This window comes from Macaca thibetana, chromosome 10, assembly GCF_024542745.1.
Source record: "Macaca thibetana thibetana isolate TM-01 chromosome 10, ASM2454274v1, whole genome shotgun sequence".
In the NCBI taxonomy this organism is placed as follows: Eukaryota; Metazoa; Chordata; class Mammalia; order Primates; family Cercopithecidae; genus Macaca; species Macaca thibetana.
The window spans coordinates 297,181-313,142 of record NC_065587.1 but is presented as its reverse complement, the minus strand read 5'-3'; the positions used below and the strand labels follow the sequence as shown (position 1 = coordinate 313,142).

Below are 15,962 nucleotides of genomic sequence, written 5' to 3'. Positions count from 1 at the left end.
GACTCACACCTGTAATCCCAGCACTTTGGGAGGCTGAGGTGGGCGGGTCACCCTGTCCCACCAAGGAAAACAATGACAGCGTTTCCTGTAAATGATAAAATTGAACTTTCGAGCAGGATTTAGGTAAACCTGTGTCCACCACTGTGAACTTTGAAGCTTTCTGACAGGGTTTTTTTTTTTTTTTTTTTTTTTTTTGAGATGGAGTCTTACTCTGTCACCAGGCTGGAGTGCAGTGGCGTGATCTCAGCTCACTGCAACCTCCACCTCCCAGATTCAAGAGATTCTCCTGCCTCAGCCTCCTGAGTAGCTGGGACTACAGGCACGTGACACCATGCCCAGCTAATTTTTGTATTTTTAGTAGAAACGGGGTTTCTTCATGTTGGCCAGGCTAGTCTCAAACTCCTGACCTCAGGTGACCCACCCTTACAGGCGTGAGCCACCATACCTGGCATAACACTTAAAAATTTTGGCCAGGCGCGGTGGCTCACGCCTGTAATCCCAGCACTTTGGGAGGCCGAGGCAGGTGGATCACGAGCTCAGGAGTTCGAGACCAGCCTGGCCAACATGATGAAACCCCGTCTCTACTAAAAATACAAAAATTAGCCGGGCGTGGTGGCGGGTGCCTGTAATTCCAGCCACTCGGGAGGCTGAGGCAGAAGAACTGCTTGAACCTGGGAGGTGGAGGTTGCAGTGAGCTGAGATCACGACCCTGCACTCCAGCCTGGGTGACAGAGTGAGACTCTGTCTCAAAAAAAAAAAAAAAAGACAAAACACAGTGTGGCACTGGCTTAAAGACAGACACAGAGACCAATGGAGTTAAATAGAGAGCCCAGAAATAAACCCTTCAATATATGGTCAAATGGTTTTCAACAAGGGTGCCAGAATCATTCAACAGTAGACAGAATGACCTTTTCAACAAATGAGGCCAGGAGCAGTGGCTCACGCCTGTAATCCCAGCACTTTGGCAGGGCAAGGCGGGCAGATGACCTGAGGTCAGGAGTTTAAGACCAGCCTGGCCAACGTGGTGAAATCCTGTCTTGACTGAAAATACAAAAATTAGCTGGGCGTGGTGGTGCGTGCCTGTAACTCCAGCTACTGGGGAGGCTGAGGCAGGAGAGTCATCTGAGCCCAGGAGGCAGAGGTTGCAGTGAGCCAAGATCTCGCCACTGCACTCAAGTTTGGACAAAAGAGCCAGACTCCGTCTCAAAAAACAAACAAACAAACACAAATGGTTCTGGACAAATAGAATAGTCACATGCAGAAAAATGAAGTTGGGCCAGGTATGGTGGCTCACGCCTGTAATCCCAGCACTTTGGGAGGCCGAGGCAGGTGGATCACCTGAGGTCAGGAGTTTGAGACAATCCTGGCTAACACAGTGAAACCCTGTCTCTACTAAAAATACAAAAACTAGCTGGGCATGGTAGCGGGCACCTGTAATCCCAGCTACTCCTGAGGCTGAGGCAGGAGAATCACTTGAACCTGGGAGGCGGAGGTTGCAGTGAGCTGAGTTCGTGCCACTGTACTCCAGCCTGGGTGACAGAATGAGACTCTGTCTCAAAAAAAAAAAAAAAAAAAAAAAAAAAAGATAAATGAAGTTGGATCCTTACCTTACATCATATACAAAAATTAAATAAAAATGGATCAATGAACTAAACTTTTTTTGCTTTGAGACAGGGTCTTGTTCTGTCACCCAGGCTGGAGTGAAGTGGTGTGATCACAGCTAACTGCAACCTCGACCTCCTGGGCTCAAGTAATCCTCCCACCTTGGCCTCCAAAGTAGTAGCAGGGACTAGAGGCGCACATCACCACACTTGGCTAATTTTTATTTTTCGTAGAGACAAGGTTTCTCCATGTTACCCAGGCTAGTGTCAAACTCCTGGGCTATAGCGATCCTCCCATCTTGGCCTCCCAAAGTGCTGGAATAACAGACGTGAACCACAGTGCCCGGCTGACCTAAACTTAAGAGCTAAAATGGCCAGGCGCAATGACTCACGCCTGTAATCCCAGCACTCTGGGAGGCCAAGGTGGACGGATCATGAGATCAGAAATTCGAGACCATCCTGGCCAACATGGTGAAACACTGTCTCTGCTAAAAATACAAAAATTAGCTGGGCATGGTGGCACTTGCCTGTAATCCCAGCTACTCAGGAGGCTGAGGCAGGAGAATCACTTGAATCTGGTAGATGGAGTTTGCAGTGAGCTGAGATTGCACCACCACCTTCCAGCCTGGGCGACTGAGTGAGGCTCCGTCTCAAAAAAAAAAAAAAGAGCTAAAACTATAACCTTCAGAAGAAAACAGAGGACAAGCTCCTTGACATTGGATTAGGCAATAATTCCTTGGATATGACACTAAAAGCACAGACAACAAAAGAAAACAGGTAAGTTGGCCGGGCGTGGTGGCTCAGGCCTGTAATCCCAGCGCTTTGGGAGGCCAAGGCCAGTGGATCACGAGGTCAGGAGTTCAAGACCATCCTGGCTAACACGGTGAAACCCCATCTCTACTAAAAATACAAAAATTCGCCGGCGTGGTGGCGCATGTCTGTAGTCCCAGCTACTCGGGAGGCTGAGGTAAGAGAATTGCTTAAATCAGGGAAGTGGAGGTTGCAGTGAGCCGAGATCTCACCACTGTACTCCAGCCTGGCAATAGAGTGAGACTCCATCTCAAAAAAAAAAAAAAAAGAAAATACATACGTTTATTTTTCTAATTTTTCTTTCTTTTTTTTTTTTTTTGAGAGAGTTTCGCTCTTGTTGCCCAGCCTGGAGCGCAATGACGCAATCTTGGCTCACTGCAACCTCCACCTCCTGCATTCAAGTGATTCTCCTGCCTCACCCTCCCGAGTTGCTGGGATTACAGGCACCTGCCACCACGCCCGGCTAATTTTTTGTATTTTTAGTAGAGATGGGGTTTCACCTGTTGGTCAGGCTGGTCCTGAACTCCTGACCTCAGGTGATCCGCCCACCTCGGCCTCCCAAAGGGTTGGAATTATAGGTGTGAGCCACCGTGCTCGGCTCTAATTTTTCAAAATAACTTTATTAAGAAACAGGATGGGCCGGGCGCGGTGGCTCACGCCTGTAATCCCAGCACTTTGGGAGGCCGAGGCAGGTGGATCACCAAATCAGATCAAGACCATCCTGGCTAACACAGTGAAACCCCATCGCTACTAAAAAAAATTAGCTGGGCGTGGTGGCGGGCGCCTGTAGTCCCAGCTACTTGGGAGGCTGAGGCAGGAAAATGGCGTCAACCCGGGAGGCGGAGCTTGCAGTGAGCCAAGATCGCGCCACTGTACACTGCAGCCTGGGTGACACAGCGAGACTCTGCCTCAAAAAAAAAAAAAGAGAGGAGTCTGGGTGAGGTGGCTCATGCCTGTAATCCCAGCACTTTGGGAGGCCGAGGCAGCAGGATCGCTTGAGGTCAGGAATTCGAAACCAGGCTGGCCAACATGTTGAAACCTGTCTCTACTAAAAATACAAAAATTAGCCGGTGTGGTGGCATGCACCTGCAACCCCAGCTACTCGGGAGGCTGAGGCAGGAGAATCACTTGAACCTGGGAGGCAGAGTTTACAGTGAGCAGAGATTGCGCCAGTGCACTCCTGCCTGGGCAACAGAGGGAGACTCAGTCTCAAAAAACAAAACAAAATAAAAAAAAAACGGCCAATCGCGGTGGCTCACGCTTGTAATCCCAGCACTTTGGGAGGTTGAAGCCGGTGGATCATGAGGTCAGGAGATAGAGACCATCCTGGTTAACACAGTGAAACCCTGTCTCTCCTAAAAATACAAAAAAATTAGTTGGGCCTGTAGTCCCAGCTACTGGGGAGGCTGAGGCAGGAGAATGGCGTGAACCTGGAAGGCGGAGCTTTCAGTGAGCCAAGATCGTGCCACTGCACTCCAGCCTGGGCGACAGAGCAAGACTCTGTCTCAAACAAACAAACAAAAAACAAAGAAGACACATAATTCATAACCAAAGGAATGGAAGAGTTTACAGCACGTTTGTTATACCCCATGGCAACTTAGAGAAATGGGCTGGGCTGGTACCCGTGACAAGGCAACAGTGTCGTGATTCCTCATTTTCAATCCAGTCTCTCTTGGCCACTAAGCCAACTAGTTCCAGCTTTTTCTGGAGACAAGTCAGGATGCCCTCCCAAACCTTCCCTCTTCATACAGGAGCCCTCTTCTATCTGACCTCTGAGATTTCTCGCCCAGCACCTCAGCGAGGGCTTGTCTGATGCTGCTGTACTTTGTCTACCCCCCCAATCACAGGAGTCCGTAGTTCCTAGAAAATCTATTTTTGCTCCAGTCCCAATCCATTTAATAAACTGTATACAAAATCCAGGTATGGAATCTCATGTTGCTACCTTTGGTTGTTACCTATTTTCCCAAACCTGCACTAAGCTTGATCTTTCTCCTGCTAAAAACATCTTGGGCCCAGTGTGGTGGCTCACGCCTGTAATCTCAGCACTTTGGGAGGCCAAGGTGGGCGGATCACCTGAGGTCAGGAGTTTGAAACCAGCCTGACCAACATGAAGAAACCCCGTCTCTACTAAAAATACAAAATTAGCCGGGTGTGGTGGCACATGCCTGTAATCCCAGCTACTCGGGAGGCTGAGGCAGGAGGATCACCCGAACCCGGGAGGCGGAGGTTGCGGTGAGCCAAGGTCATCGCACCATTGCACTCCAGCCTGGCCAACAAGAGTGAAACTCCGTCTCAAAAACAAACAAAATACAAAAATTAGCTAGGCATGGTGGTGCATGCCTGTAGTCCCAGCTACTCAGGAGGCTGAGGCAGGAGAATTGCTTGAACCCGGGAGGCGGAGGTTGCAATGAGCCAAGATCATGCCACTGCACTCCGGCCTGGCGACAGAGCGAGACGCCATCTCAGAAAAAAAAAAAAAAAAAAATCTTCCTGGGCCAGGTGTGGTGGCTCACACCTGTAATCTCAGCACTGTGGGAGGCCGAGGTGAGGGGATCACGTGAGGTCAGGAGTTGGAGAACAGCCTGGCCAACATGGGGAAACCCCGTCTTTACTAATAAATAATTAATTAATAAACAAAGTAGCTGAGCATGGTGGCACGGCCTGTAATCCCAGCTACTTCAGAGGCTGAGGCAGGAAAATCAGTTGAACCCAGGAGACAGAGGTTGCAGTGAGCTGAGATCGCACCACTGCACCGTAGCCTGGGTGACAGAACAAGACTCTATCTCAAAAAAAAAAAAAAAAAAAAATATATATATATATATATATATATATTTCTGGGTATTTGGGTGTTCTGCCAGCTCACTGCCCAGCTTGTCCACGACCTTCTCCTCAATACACAAGTCTGCAACTCTGTCCAGTCTCCCACTTAATTCACAGGACAGCTCTAGATCTCTGCTTACCTGCCAGAGACAGTCAGACACCTGGACTGTGGCACCCATCTGTCCAACCTCGCCCAGCTCAGATCACCAACCTCATCGATTTCCTTGCAAAACTTTTGACTTCCGCCTTGGACTTTGGCCCCTTAAAATTTTCTCTCTGCAGATTTAGAACATGACATTGCTTTGTAGATACAGTAAGGTTACAGTAAAGGGATAGCTATTCCCTCCCAAATTACATTTTCTCTAGATTGGGCCACTCTTGCCATTTTTAACGTTTATTTATTTTTTATTATTATTATTTTGAGACGGAATCTCACTCTGTCACCCGGGCTGGAGTGCAGTGGTGTGATCTCAACTCACTGCAAGCTCCGCCTCCCAGGTTCAAGCGATTCTCCTGCCTCAGCCTCCTGAGTAGCTGGGATTACAGGTGTGCACCACGATGCCCGGCTAATTGTTGTATTTTTAGTAGAGACGGGGTTTCACCATGTTGGCCAGGCTGGTCTGAAACTCCTGACCACCCGCCTCAGCCTTCCAAAGTCCTGGGATTATAGGCGTGAGCCACTGTGCCCGGCCTCATTTCTGGTCTCTGTTCCTGCTTTTCCCGCTGGGCGGGCCACATGGCTAGAATCATCTCAGCAGCCAGGGCCTCTGCCCGTGGTTTCCGTGCAGCTCTGGAAAGCTGCTCTTCCCGTCCAAAGGTGTGCGATCCCCTACAGTCCACAGTTCCCAGTTCTCCCCTCCACATGCCTGGAAGCAGGACACCCCAATCTCATATCTTTTTTTAAGAAACCAGGTCTTGCTGTTGCCACGCTGGGGTGCAGTGGTGCAATCAGAGCTCACTGCAGCCTTGAACTCCTGACTCAAGTGATCCTCCTGCCTCAGACTCCTGAGTAGCTGGGACTACAGGTTCAGGCCACCACATCTGGCTACATTTTAAATTTTTTTTTGTAGAGAGAAGCTCCTGCTATGTTACCCAAGTGGTCTTGAACTCCTGGCCTCAAGTGATCCTTCTGTGGCTTCCCAAAGTGCTAGGATTACAGGAGTGACCGCTGTGCCCCGTCGTCTCACCTTCTTTTGACATGGAGCCCCAGCCTTGGGAGGCAGATACTGAACCGCGTCCACAGTGCCCCCTTCTGGAAATTCTCCACAAGCCAAGGTTTTGGACAGCTCCAGTGCCTGGGGCGATGGCATTTCAGGTGGGAAGTCTCTGCAAAGAGCTGTACCTGTCTTCCTCCCCTCCTAGATATTAATTCACTTCAGACACATATTGAGCAGCTACTGTGAGCTATTACAGTGATGGCTCTGCAGACAGAGCTGCAGTGAAGACAGACGCCAACCCCACCCTCACGCAGCCAATCCTATGCTAGTTGGTTCTGTAGAACCACCACTGGGTTTCCAGTTGGTCTGAGTTATCTGGTGAACTCAGACTTTCCCTGTCTTCTGGGCACTCCACAACAATCCAATCACCTGGGGGGCCCCTGACCTCTGCAAACCTCCGTGGGGTGGTTCCTTGGTTGGCCGCCCTCCGATGGCCCTGCCTCCCTGCCGAGCCCTGGCCACCTGGGATCCTCCTCCCTGGCTCCTGCCTCCTCTCTCATAGGACAATCTCATTTGTTCTAACACATTCATTCTCAAGCCCAGTAGCTACTCTTGAATATCACTTATAGAGGTGTGTTTCCTTGAAGTAAATATTCAAGCATATATGTCATGTAACGGGTAATAATAACTAAAGTAGAAATGTGCATATATCAATCAGCACAAAGTAACTAAAAAAACCCTATCTCCAAACTCACTGACTATTGACAAATTCTGGACCTATTTCCCCTTGGTAACTAGACAGAACTTTCTCTTGTGGGTATCATTATGTGATCAAAATTCCAGATCCTCTTATTTATTTATTATTATTTTTTTTTATTTTTTATTTTTTTTGAGACGGAGTCTCGCTCTGTCGCCCAGGCTGGAGTGCAGTGGCGCGATCTCGGCTCACTGCAAGCTCCGCCTCCCGGGTTCACGCCATTCTCCTGCCTCAGCCTCCCAAGTAGCTGGGACTACAGGCGCCCACAACCGCGCCCGGCTAATTTTTTGTATTTTTAGTAGAGACGGGGTTTCACCGTGGTCTCGATCTCCTGACCTTGTGATCCGCCCGCCTCAGCCTCCCAAAGCGCTGGGATTACAGGCGTGAGCCACCGCGCCCGGCCTTATTTATTTATTTTTATTTTCTCTTGAGACGGAGTCTCGCTCTGTTGCCCGGAGTGCAGTGGCACGATCTTGGCTCACTGCAAACTCTACCTCCCAGGTTCAAGCGATTCTCCTGCCTCAGCCTCCCGAGTAGCTTGGCTTACAGGTACACACCACCATGCCTGGCTAATTTTTTTGTACTTTTAGTGGAGACAGTGTCTTGCCATGTTGGCCAGGCTGGTCTTGAACTCCTGACCTCAGGTGATTTGCCTGCCTTGGCCTCCCAAAGTGCTGGGATTACAGGCGTGAGCCACCGTGCCTGGTCCAGATTCTCTTTTTAAAATTACGATGGTATCACATAACTATTTCTTCTCAATAGTTGTTATACACGAAGGCAATAGCTCATTCTCCTAATCGACCCCCTACTTAGCTATCACCTCATAAACAGTTTCCAGCTAATGACTGTAATATACAGAGCAGCCACAAATGTCTCTATGCAAATTTTTTTTTTCTTTTTTAGACGGAGTTTAAAAAACTTGTTGCCCAGGCTGGAGTGCAGGGGCACGACGTCAGCTCACTGCAAGCTCCGCCTCCCAGGTTCAAGCCATTCTCCTGCCTTAGCCTCCTGAGTAGCTGGATTACAGGCGCCCACCACGCCCAGCTAATTTTTGTACTTTTTTTTTTTTTTTTTTTTTTTTTTTTTGAGACAGAGTCTCGCTCTGTCGCCCAGGCTGGAGTGCAGTGGCCGGATCTCAGCTCACTGCAAGCTCCGCCTCCCGGGTTTATGCCATTCTCTTGCCTCAGCCTCCTGAGTAGCTGGGACTACAGGCGCCCGCCACCTCGCCCGGCTAGTTTTTTGTATTTTTTTAGTAGAGATGGGGTTTCACTGTGTCAGCCAGGATGGTCTCGATCTCCTGACCTTGTGATCCACCCGTCTCGGCCTCCCAAAGTGCTGGGATTACAGGCTTGAGCCACCGCGCCCGGCCAATTTTTGTACTTTTAGTAAAGATGGGGTTTCACTGTGTTAGCCAGGATGGTCTTGAAAGTGCTCCGATTACAGGCGTGAGCCACCGCGCCCAGCCTAAAATTTTATTTTTGACAAATGCAAGTGGTTTTATTTATTTATTTTGCATTTTACCAGTGCCAGCCTGTGTGTGTTTCTTCCTGGTGCACAGCCTATGTGGTTCTTTGACCCAATAGTGTCCTAGTCACTGCATCTGTTAGAGACTCAGCTTCTCATCAAATCAGTTCTACATACGCTGGGCGCGATGGCTCACACCTGTAATCCCAGCACTTTGGGAGGATCAGGCGGGTGGATCACTTGAGGTCTGGAGTTCAAGACCAGCCTGGCCAACATGGTGAAACCCCATTTCTACTAAAAATACAAAAATTAGCCAGATGTGGTAGCGCACATCTGTAATCCCACACAAAAACTTGCATACCCAATGTTCACAGCAGCACTACTCACCCAAGAGAGGTGGAAGCCATCCAAGCATCCATCGATACCTGAATGAATAAGGACAGGGAGAATGTGGTCCCTGCGTACACTGGACTGACTCACTCCTAAGGGAACACGGCGCTGATATGTGCTATGATGTGGATGTGCCTTGAAAACATCGTGCTGAGTGAAAGCAGCCAGACACAAAAGGTCCCACGTTACAGGAAATGTCCAGAATAGGTAAATCCACAAAGAAAAAAGGTAGATGAATAGTTGTTTACGGCTTGGTGGGGAGGGGTCAGAGGGCAACAGCTAAACAGTTCGGAGTTTCTTCCGGAGGAGATGAAAGGTTCTAAAATGGCCTCTGGGCCGGGCGCCGTGGCTCAGGCCTATAATCGCAGCACTTTGGGAGGCCAAAGTGGGCGGATCTCCTGAGGTCAGGAGTTCGAGACCAGCCTGGCCAACATGGTGAAAACCCATCTCTACTAAACTACAAAAATTAGCCAGGTGTGGTGGTTCACGCCTGTAATCACAGCTACTTGTGAGGCTGAGGCAGGAGAATTGCTTGAACCCAGGAGGTGGAGGTTGCAGTGAGCTGAGATTGTGCCACAGCCCTCCAGCCTGGGCAACAGTGAGACTGTGTCTCTAAATAAATAAATAAATAAAATGAACTCTGGTGATGGATGTGCAACTCTGTGAATATACTGAAAGCCACTGAGTTGTGCATTTTCAATGGGTGAGTTGTATAGCATGTGACTTACCAAGAAAGCTGTTACAGAAAACAAAAACACAGAAGACATTCATAAAGTGAGCTTAAAAGCTTAGGAACATCAGGTCGGACGCATGCCAGTGAGCCGAGATCGCGCCACTGCACTCCAGCCTGGGCGACAGAGCGAGACTCCGTCTCAAAAAAAAAAAAAAGCTTAGGAACATCAGCCTGGGCAACATGGGGAGTGTGTGTGGTGGTGGGAGCCTGAGGCAGGAGGATCATTTGAGCTCAGGAGTCTGAGGCTGCAGTGAGCCACAACTGCACCACCGCTCCAGTCTGGGCAACAGAGTGAGAGAGACCCTGTCCAGAAAACAAAGAAGCCTAGGAACAGGTTTTTGAGTTTTAAACAGATTACCTTTTTTTTTTGAGACGGAGTCTCACTCTGTTGTCTAGGCTGAAGTGCAGTGGCACGATCTCGGCTCCCCGCAACCTCCGCTTCCCAGGTTCAAGCAATTCTCCTGCTTCAGCCTGTGAAGTAGCCGGCATTACAGGTACCCGCCACCACACGCGGCTAATTTTTGTATTTTTAGTAGAGATCGGGTTTCACCATGTTGGCCAAGCTGGTCTCGAACTCTGACCTCAGGTGATCTACCCCCACTCAGCCTCTCAAAGAGTTGGGATTACAGGCATGAGCCACCGTGCACGGCCTATTACTAAGCCAAGGCTGACTTCTCGATTGTTTATTCCATGTATAGGAGCCCCTGAAGGCATCTGAGAGTTCACGCCACCGGCTGTGTTTGAGCATGGAGCTCTGTCTGGGTGGGCCAGATGGAGGTCAGCGACGTGAGGGAGCTGGGTATAGTGGGAGCTGCCCAGGGGTCTGGCGGGAGAGCAGGAGATGGGGACTGTACCAAGGACGGGCCAGAGGCAGAGGAAGCTGTGCTGTGAGTTTCCAGGGTGGGCGGTGACCTCCAATTGATAACCTGACCCCAAACGGAAACCTGGACGGTGCCCTGACTGCTTTCTCTGCTGCTGTCTTCTTCCTAGGATCGAGGTTGGGGGCGTCAGATGCACCTTCCCTCCTCCGTCCCAACCCAGGGCCTCCAGCTCCCCTCCCCCTGGCTTCACTCTGCAGAGGAGCCTCTATTAACTCGCCCACCTCATCTCTCCTTCACCCCCTGCCCACTCTGGCCCTTCCATCCTTTCCTGAGGCCAGGAAATGTGAGCAGGAGGGAAGGGAGGGACCAGCTCCACCACCAGCCTTGGAGTGTGGAGCTGACAGGTCCACTGGGCTGTGCCAGGCCTGAGGCTCCTCTGTGGTCAGGCAATGGACAACGCCAAGCCAGGCCTCGTTACAGAGAATGCCAAGGATGGGGCAGGAGGGTGCCTGGGGGGCCACGCCGTGGGGGAGCCTGACGGTGCTCTGGACGCCCACTGCCCGGAGTAGGGGAGACACTCCCATCCTCAGGCCTCCCATGAAAGCAGCACCAGGCACACAGCCAAGCACAAAAGACGCCTTTATTGGTGCCCAGATCTAAAGGGCAGGATGGGCTGGTGTGAAGATGACGTGGAAGATGACGGTGCTTCCCCTCTTTCCCTGAGAGTCAGCCTCTTCCCCTCCGGCATGGGGCCTGGGGTGGGGGTTCCAGACTCAGACCCCCACAGCCCAGGGCAGGGGAAGGGTCTTGAGCTGGGTCGTGTTTCCCTCCTGGGCCAATCACAGAGGCAACAGTGGGAGTCCTGGGGAGGGGCGTGGCTGGCGTGGGGGTGAGGCCTGGAGCCCTCAATGCAGCACCCTGCAAACCCCAGGGGCAGCCCCCCAACCTGTGCCCGGCCCTGCAGGGTCAGCTAAGGCACAGTGGCTGGGTCCTGTCCTGCCGGAGGCCAGAGCAGTCCCAGGGACCCAACCCTCTCAGGATGCGCGGCCGGGAGAACACAGCTACTTCTTTCGCCGGGCGGTCCGAGAACTACTGGTACAGGGGTTGGGGGCTGGGGTGGCCTGTTCGGAGGCAGCTCCAGAGTCTTTATGGGGGGCTGGCCTGCGCTTCTCCCCGCTGGCTGGTGCCAGGGGGGAGGACCGGAGAGACCAGGGTGCTAGCAGGGCCTGCACAACTCTGACAGCCCCTATGGCCACGAGGAGCCCCCAGAGCAGGGCGGGGGCCTCCAGAGGAGACAGCTGAGTGCGAGTCCAGTGGAGGGCCTGGGCCAGAGTGCTGTTGGCACTGCGGGCCCGGGGTGGGCTCTTGTCCTGTGGGAGGGAGATTGGGGACGTGCTTACTGGGTTCACCCCAGGAGGCTAGGGTCACCCCTGCCACCTCCCCTAGCCTGGCTGATACCCCCTTACCTGCAGCCCAAACTGCCTGAGCAGTGTCTCCAGCGTCGGGTCTCCCAGGGACACGGGTGGGAAGAACTCCTCCACCCACTGGCGCCGCCACCACTGGCTGCAGCGGGACCTGATGTTCAGAGCCTGGCGGCACCTCGGGCTCCACACCCCACCCGGTGCCCGGCCTTACCCCTGCCCCCCGGGCTCCACACCCCACCCGGTGCCCGGCCTTACCCCTGCTCCCTGGGCTCCACACCCCACCCCACCCGGTGCCCGGCCTTACCCCTGCCCCCCGGGCTCCACACCCCACCCGGTGCCCGGCCTTACCCCTGCTCCCCGGGCTCCACACCCCACCCGGTGCCCGGCCTTACCCCTGCTCCCCGGGCTCCACACCCCACCCGGTGCCCGGCCTTACCCCTGCTCCCCGGGCTCCACACCCCACCCGGTGCCCGGCCTTACCCCTGCTCCCCGGGCTCCACACCCCACCCGGTGCCCGGCCTTACCCCTGCTCTCCAGGCTGGGAGAACCAGTACTTGTAGCGCTGGGCTCGGACGTAGGTGGGCGGCTGCTTGTGGAAGGGATACCTGGCCACTTGACTCTGGATGAGGCGGATCACTGCAGCGAGAGGGGTCAGTGTGGCTCCCGCAGTACCCTCCCTGCCCCCTCTTGTCTCCCTCCACCCTGCCCCTCCCCACCCCGCTTCGCACCTGGCTCCTTGCCCTGCAGCAGGCGCAAGACCAGGCTTGTGAACCACGGGCTGTGCGTGTGCGGGCCCAGGGCTGCAAACCACATTTGCCAATCCAGGCGTGGTTGGTGGGGCACCACAACTGGGGGAGGCCGGCTCAGGTTCCCAGGCTTGTACATGAACTCGATCTCCTGCCAGGCAGGCCGAAGTCAGCTGGGCCAGCTGACCTGGGCCCCACCCTGCCCGCCCTGTGAGGGCTCACCGTCCAGTGGTGGCCATCGTAGCTGCCCTCCAGCACCACCTCAGGCCGCCCACCAAGCCCAGTCATGCGGCGGAAGAGGCCGTAGGAGTTGGCCAGCTGCAGGTGCTCCACGGCGCCAAACAGGCGGTGGGCCCCAGTCCAGAGGCGCCCGTGGGTCCCGGGCTCCACGTAGGAGTACGGCACCTGGAGGCAGGTAGGCAGTTCTCAGGGCTGTCCTGCCCCCGGCCTGCCCCCCAGCCCTCCAGTGCTACCCACCAGGCTGATCAAGAACAAGGCCACAGTCGCAGTGCTCACAAGGGACAGTTTGACTGCAGCACTGAACTTCCGTAGCCAGCCCCGCACCTGGGTCCACCTGTGGGTAGGGACCCAAGGTCGTCATGGCGGCCCTGCACACCTGTGCCCCCTCCCCGCTTCCTGGGCCATGTACCTCCAGAGGGCACTCAGCAGCTCCCAGGCCAGGGAGGCCACACCCAGCCACACGGTGGGCAGCGTCAGTGTCTTTAGCCACTGAGAGAACTGGTGGAAGGTGAAAGCTGGCGGAGAAGGGGGGTGTGAGGACTGGTCCGCCCCTGCCCTCTGGCCCCCCACAAGTCGGCACTCACTGGTTCTGGAGTGGATGGTGCGCTGCTGCCAGTCAACCTCCAAGCCAAAGTAGTGCACAGTGCCATAGGCTAGAAGCCCGTAGACGGCTAGTTCCAGCAGCAGCGACAGTGTGGCCAGCAGGGCCTTGGGCCAGGCTGTGGGGCAGGACAGTCATGGGTCAGCAGAGGGTCCCTAGCCAGGGGGCTGGGGTGCAGCTAGAGTGGGAGTCCTGTGGGGGTGTTGGAGGGGAGAACCCCCGGGAGGGCAGGGGGCTAGCGACAGCGAACCCAGGACGAGTGACACGCACAGGTGGTCGTCTTCTTGCGGCTGCCATGGCCAGGCTCAGCAGCCAGGTGCTGGTCGTCTAGCAGCGCAGTGGTGAGCACCAGCGTCATCAGGTTGAAGAAGTTGTAGTTGCCAGTGATGATAATCAGGACCTGCAGCAGCACCTGGGGACGGCCCACTCTCAATGCTCCCGGAGACGGACGCCCGACCCTGTGATGCAGCCCTACCTAGTAGGCACCCACCTCCATCCTGCGGGGCGCATCCCTCTGCTACAAGGCCTTCCCAACAGCGGTTGCCACCTGTCCCCGGGAGCCACCCTGTCCCCAACAGGGCACGCTGAGCAGTGCTGAAGGCCGAGCCCTGTCTGCCTCTCTCTGACAGCTGCAGCTCTCACCTACCTGCGAGTAGAAGGCAGCCAAACGCAGGCGTCGAATGGGGGCGAAGAACAGGGGCGGCACAGCGATCTCGATTAGGAAGGTGGCCACCACGCTGAGCTTGTGCAGCCAGACAGGCAGGTGGTGTGCGAACCAGGCGGCGGGCGTGGGCAGGCACTGGGTCTCGTAGTGGTAGGTGAGGGCTGCAGGCGAGAGCAGGAGTCAGGGCTGGCAGAGCCCCCAGACCACCCCAGGTCCAGGAAGGGTCCCTCACCAGTGAGCCCCCACCAGGCGGGGCAGCGACTGGTCAGCTTGACCACGCCTGAGGCGAACATGAGGCGGAACAGCAGCCAGCGCACTAGCCAGAAGGGGAGGTCTTCATGGGGCAGGGCCCCTGCCCGCCCGCCCTGGGGGGCCTGCTTGCGGTGGGAGGCTGGCCTCAGCGGGGCCACCAGCACGGCCAGGAAGCCAGTCTCTAGCAGCAGGGAGTCCCTATGGGGACAGAAAATAGCACCAAGAGCTCCTCCCGACACAGCTGCTCCCCTGGGAGGGTCCTCCCAGGAGAGGCCCTACCCCACCCCCACCCAGCCTCCCGCAGCCCCAGGCCCAGCGGTCACTCACCACTGGAAATAAAGGAACACCTGGCCCACCTGCAGAGAGAGGGGCCGTCAGGGAGCAAGTGTGGCTGTGGACTCAGGTAAGGCAGAGGCAGGGGTAGGGGTGGACTGAGCTGGTCACAGGGGTCCCACTTGCCTGGCAGGCCGAAAGGTAGGCAGCCCACAGCAGCAGGTAGACGACGGGGTGACGCAGTGGGCTCAGCAGCAGGGCCCCCAGGGCCAGTAGTGCGCCCAGCAGGCTCAGCAGCTCCAGGCCCTGGGCCGTGTCCAGCCCCAGTCTCGGCGCTTCCCACAGCAGCGTGGGGGTCTCCCACAGTTGCTGCCAGCGGCCCTTGCCCTGCGGCCGCAGCGTCTTCCTTGCAGGTAGGATGCCCTCGGGGCCATACAGGCCTGTGGGAGGGCACGTCAGGGCCAGGCCCTGGACAGCCCTTGCAGACTAGACTACCTCTGAGTCAGGGCCTGCAGACCCCCCAACCTAGGTCAGAGCACGCGGATACCTCCATCCCTAGGTCAGGGTCCGCAGTCCCTCCAGAGCCCGTCCCCCAGGTCAGGACCTGTCAAAACCCCGTCCCAGGGCTAGAGGCCTGCTCAACTAGCGGGGTCAGGGCCGCCACCCAGCAGAGCCCACTGCCCTCTTCCAGGTCTCAGCCCGACCTCCTACCCGCCCCACCAGGTCTGGGAGGAAGCCGCTCTCCCACCTCTCCCAGAGTTCTGTCCCCCACCCCAGGTCAGAGTCCAGAGCCTCACAGCAAACGGATCACCGCACCGATTCCTACCCCCACAGCGGCCTGCAGGACACGAACCTCCGCCCCCTACCCCCTCCGGCCACGCCAAGGCCTGGCCGTCACTCCCAACCCCAGACTGCGTGAGTGCCGGGCACAGAGAAAAGAGGACATAGGGTCCCGCGCCGAGGCTGGGGGTGTCCCACCCTGGGTGCCTTCACCTGGGATCTGCGTGTAGAGAGAAGCGAAGGCGAACATGAAGACGGCCGCCACGCCCTGGAGGAAGAGCCGCCGCGGGAGCCGGGAGCCCGCCATGTCCGCTACGCGGCCCGCTAGAGCAGGGTCCGCCCTCTCCGCCCGCCCGCGGCAGCTCCAGGCCCCGCCCACCCCGCCCGCGGCAGCCCCCAGGCCCCGCCTCCTCGGCGCGCCCGCCCGCG

At 55.4% G+C, this 15,962-nt stretch overlaps 1 protein-coding gene across 3 annotated transcripts; it reads right to left on the bottom strand.

The window, feature by feature from the left end:
* Positions 1 to 11,173: 11,173 nt before the first annotated feature.
* On the bottom strand, positions 11,174 to 15,903 carry LMF2 (lipase maturation factor 2). 3 transcript variants are annotated; one of them, XM_050745758.1, is made up of 14 exons: positions 15,747 to 15,903; positions 14,940 to 15,193; positions 14,808 to 14,836; positions 14,461 to 14,678; positions 14,211 to 14,389; positions 13,835 to 13,976; positions 13,548 to 13,682; positions 13,373 to 13,478; positions 13,201 to 13,297; positions 12,946 to 13,128; positions 12,706 to 12,874; positions 12,502 to 12,613; positions 12,020 to 12,116; positions 11,174 to 11,923 (listed from the first exon to the last, which is right to left on the bottom strand). In XM_050745758.1, exons 1-14 carry the CDS (start codon positions 15,838 to 15,840, stop codon positions 11,615 to 11,617), a joined length of 2,124 nt encoding a protein of 707 aa, XP_050601715.1. In that variant the 5' UTR covers positions 15,841 to 15,903; the 3' UTR covers positions 11,174 to 11,614. The 3 variants fall into 3 exon arrangements, with proteins under 3 accessions (XP_050601715.1, XP_050601718.1, XP_050601717.1); XM_050745761.1 differs by having other exon boundaries at positions 12,985 to 13,128; positions 15,747 to 15,894; XM_050745760.1 differs by having other exon boundaries at positions 13,240 to 13,297; positions 15,747 to 15,894.
* Positions 15,904 to 15,962: the final 59 nt, after the last annotated feature.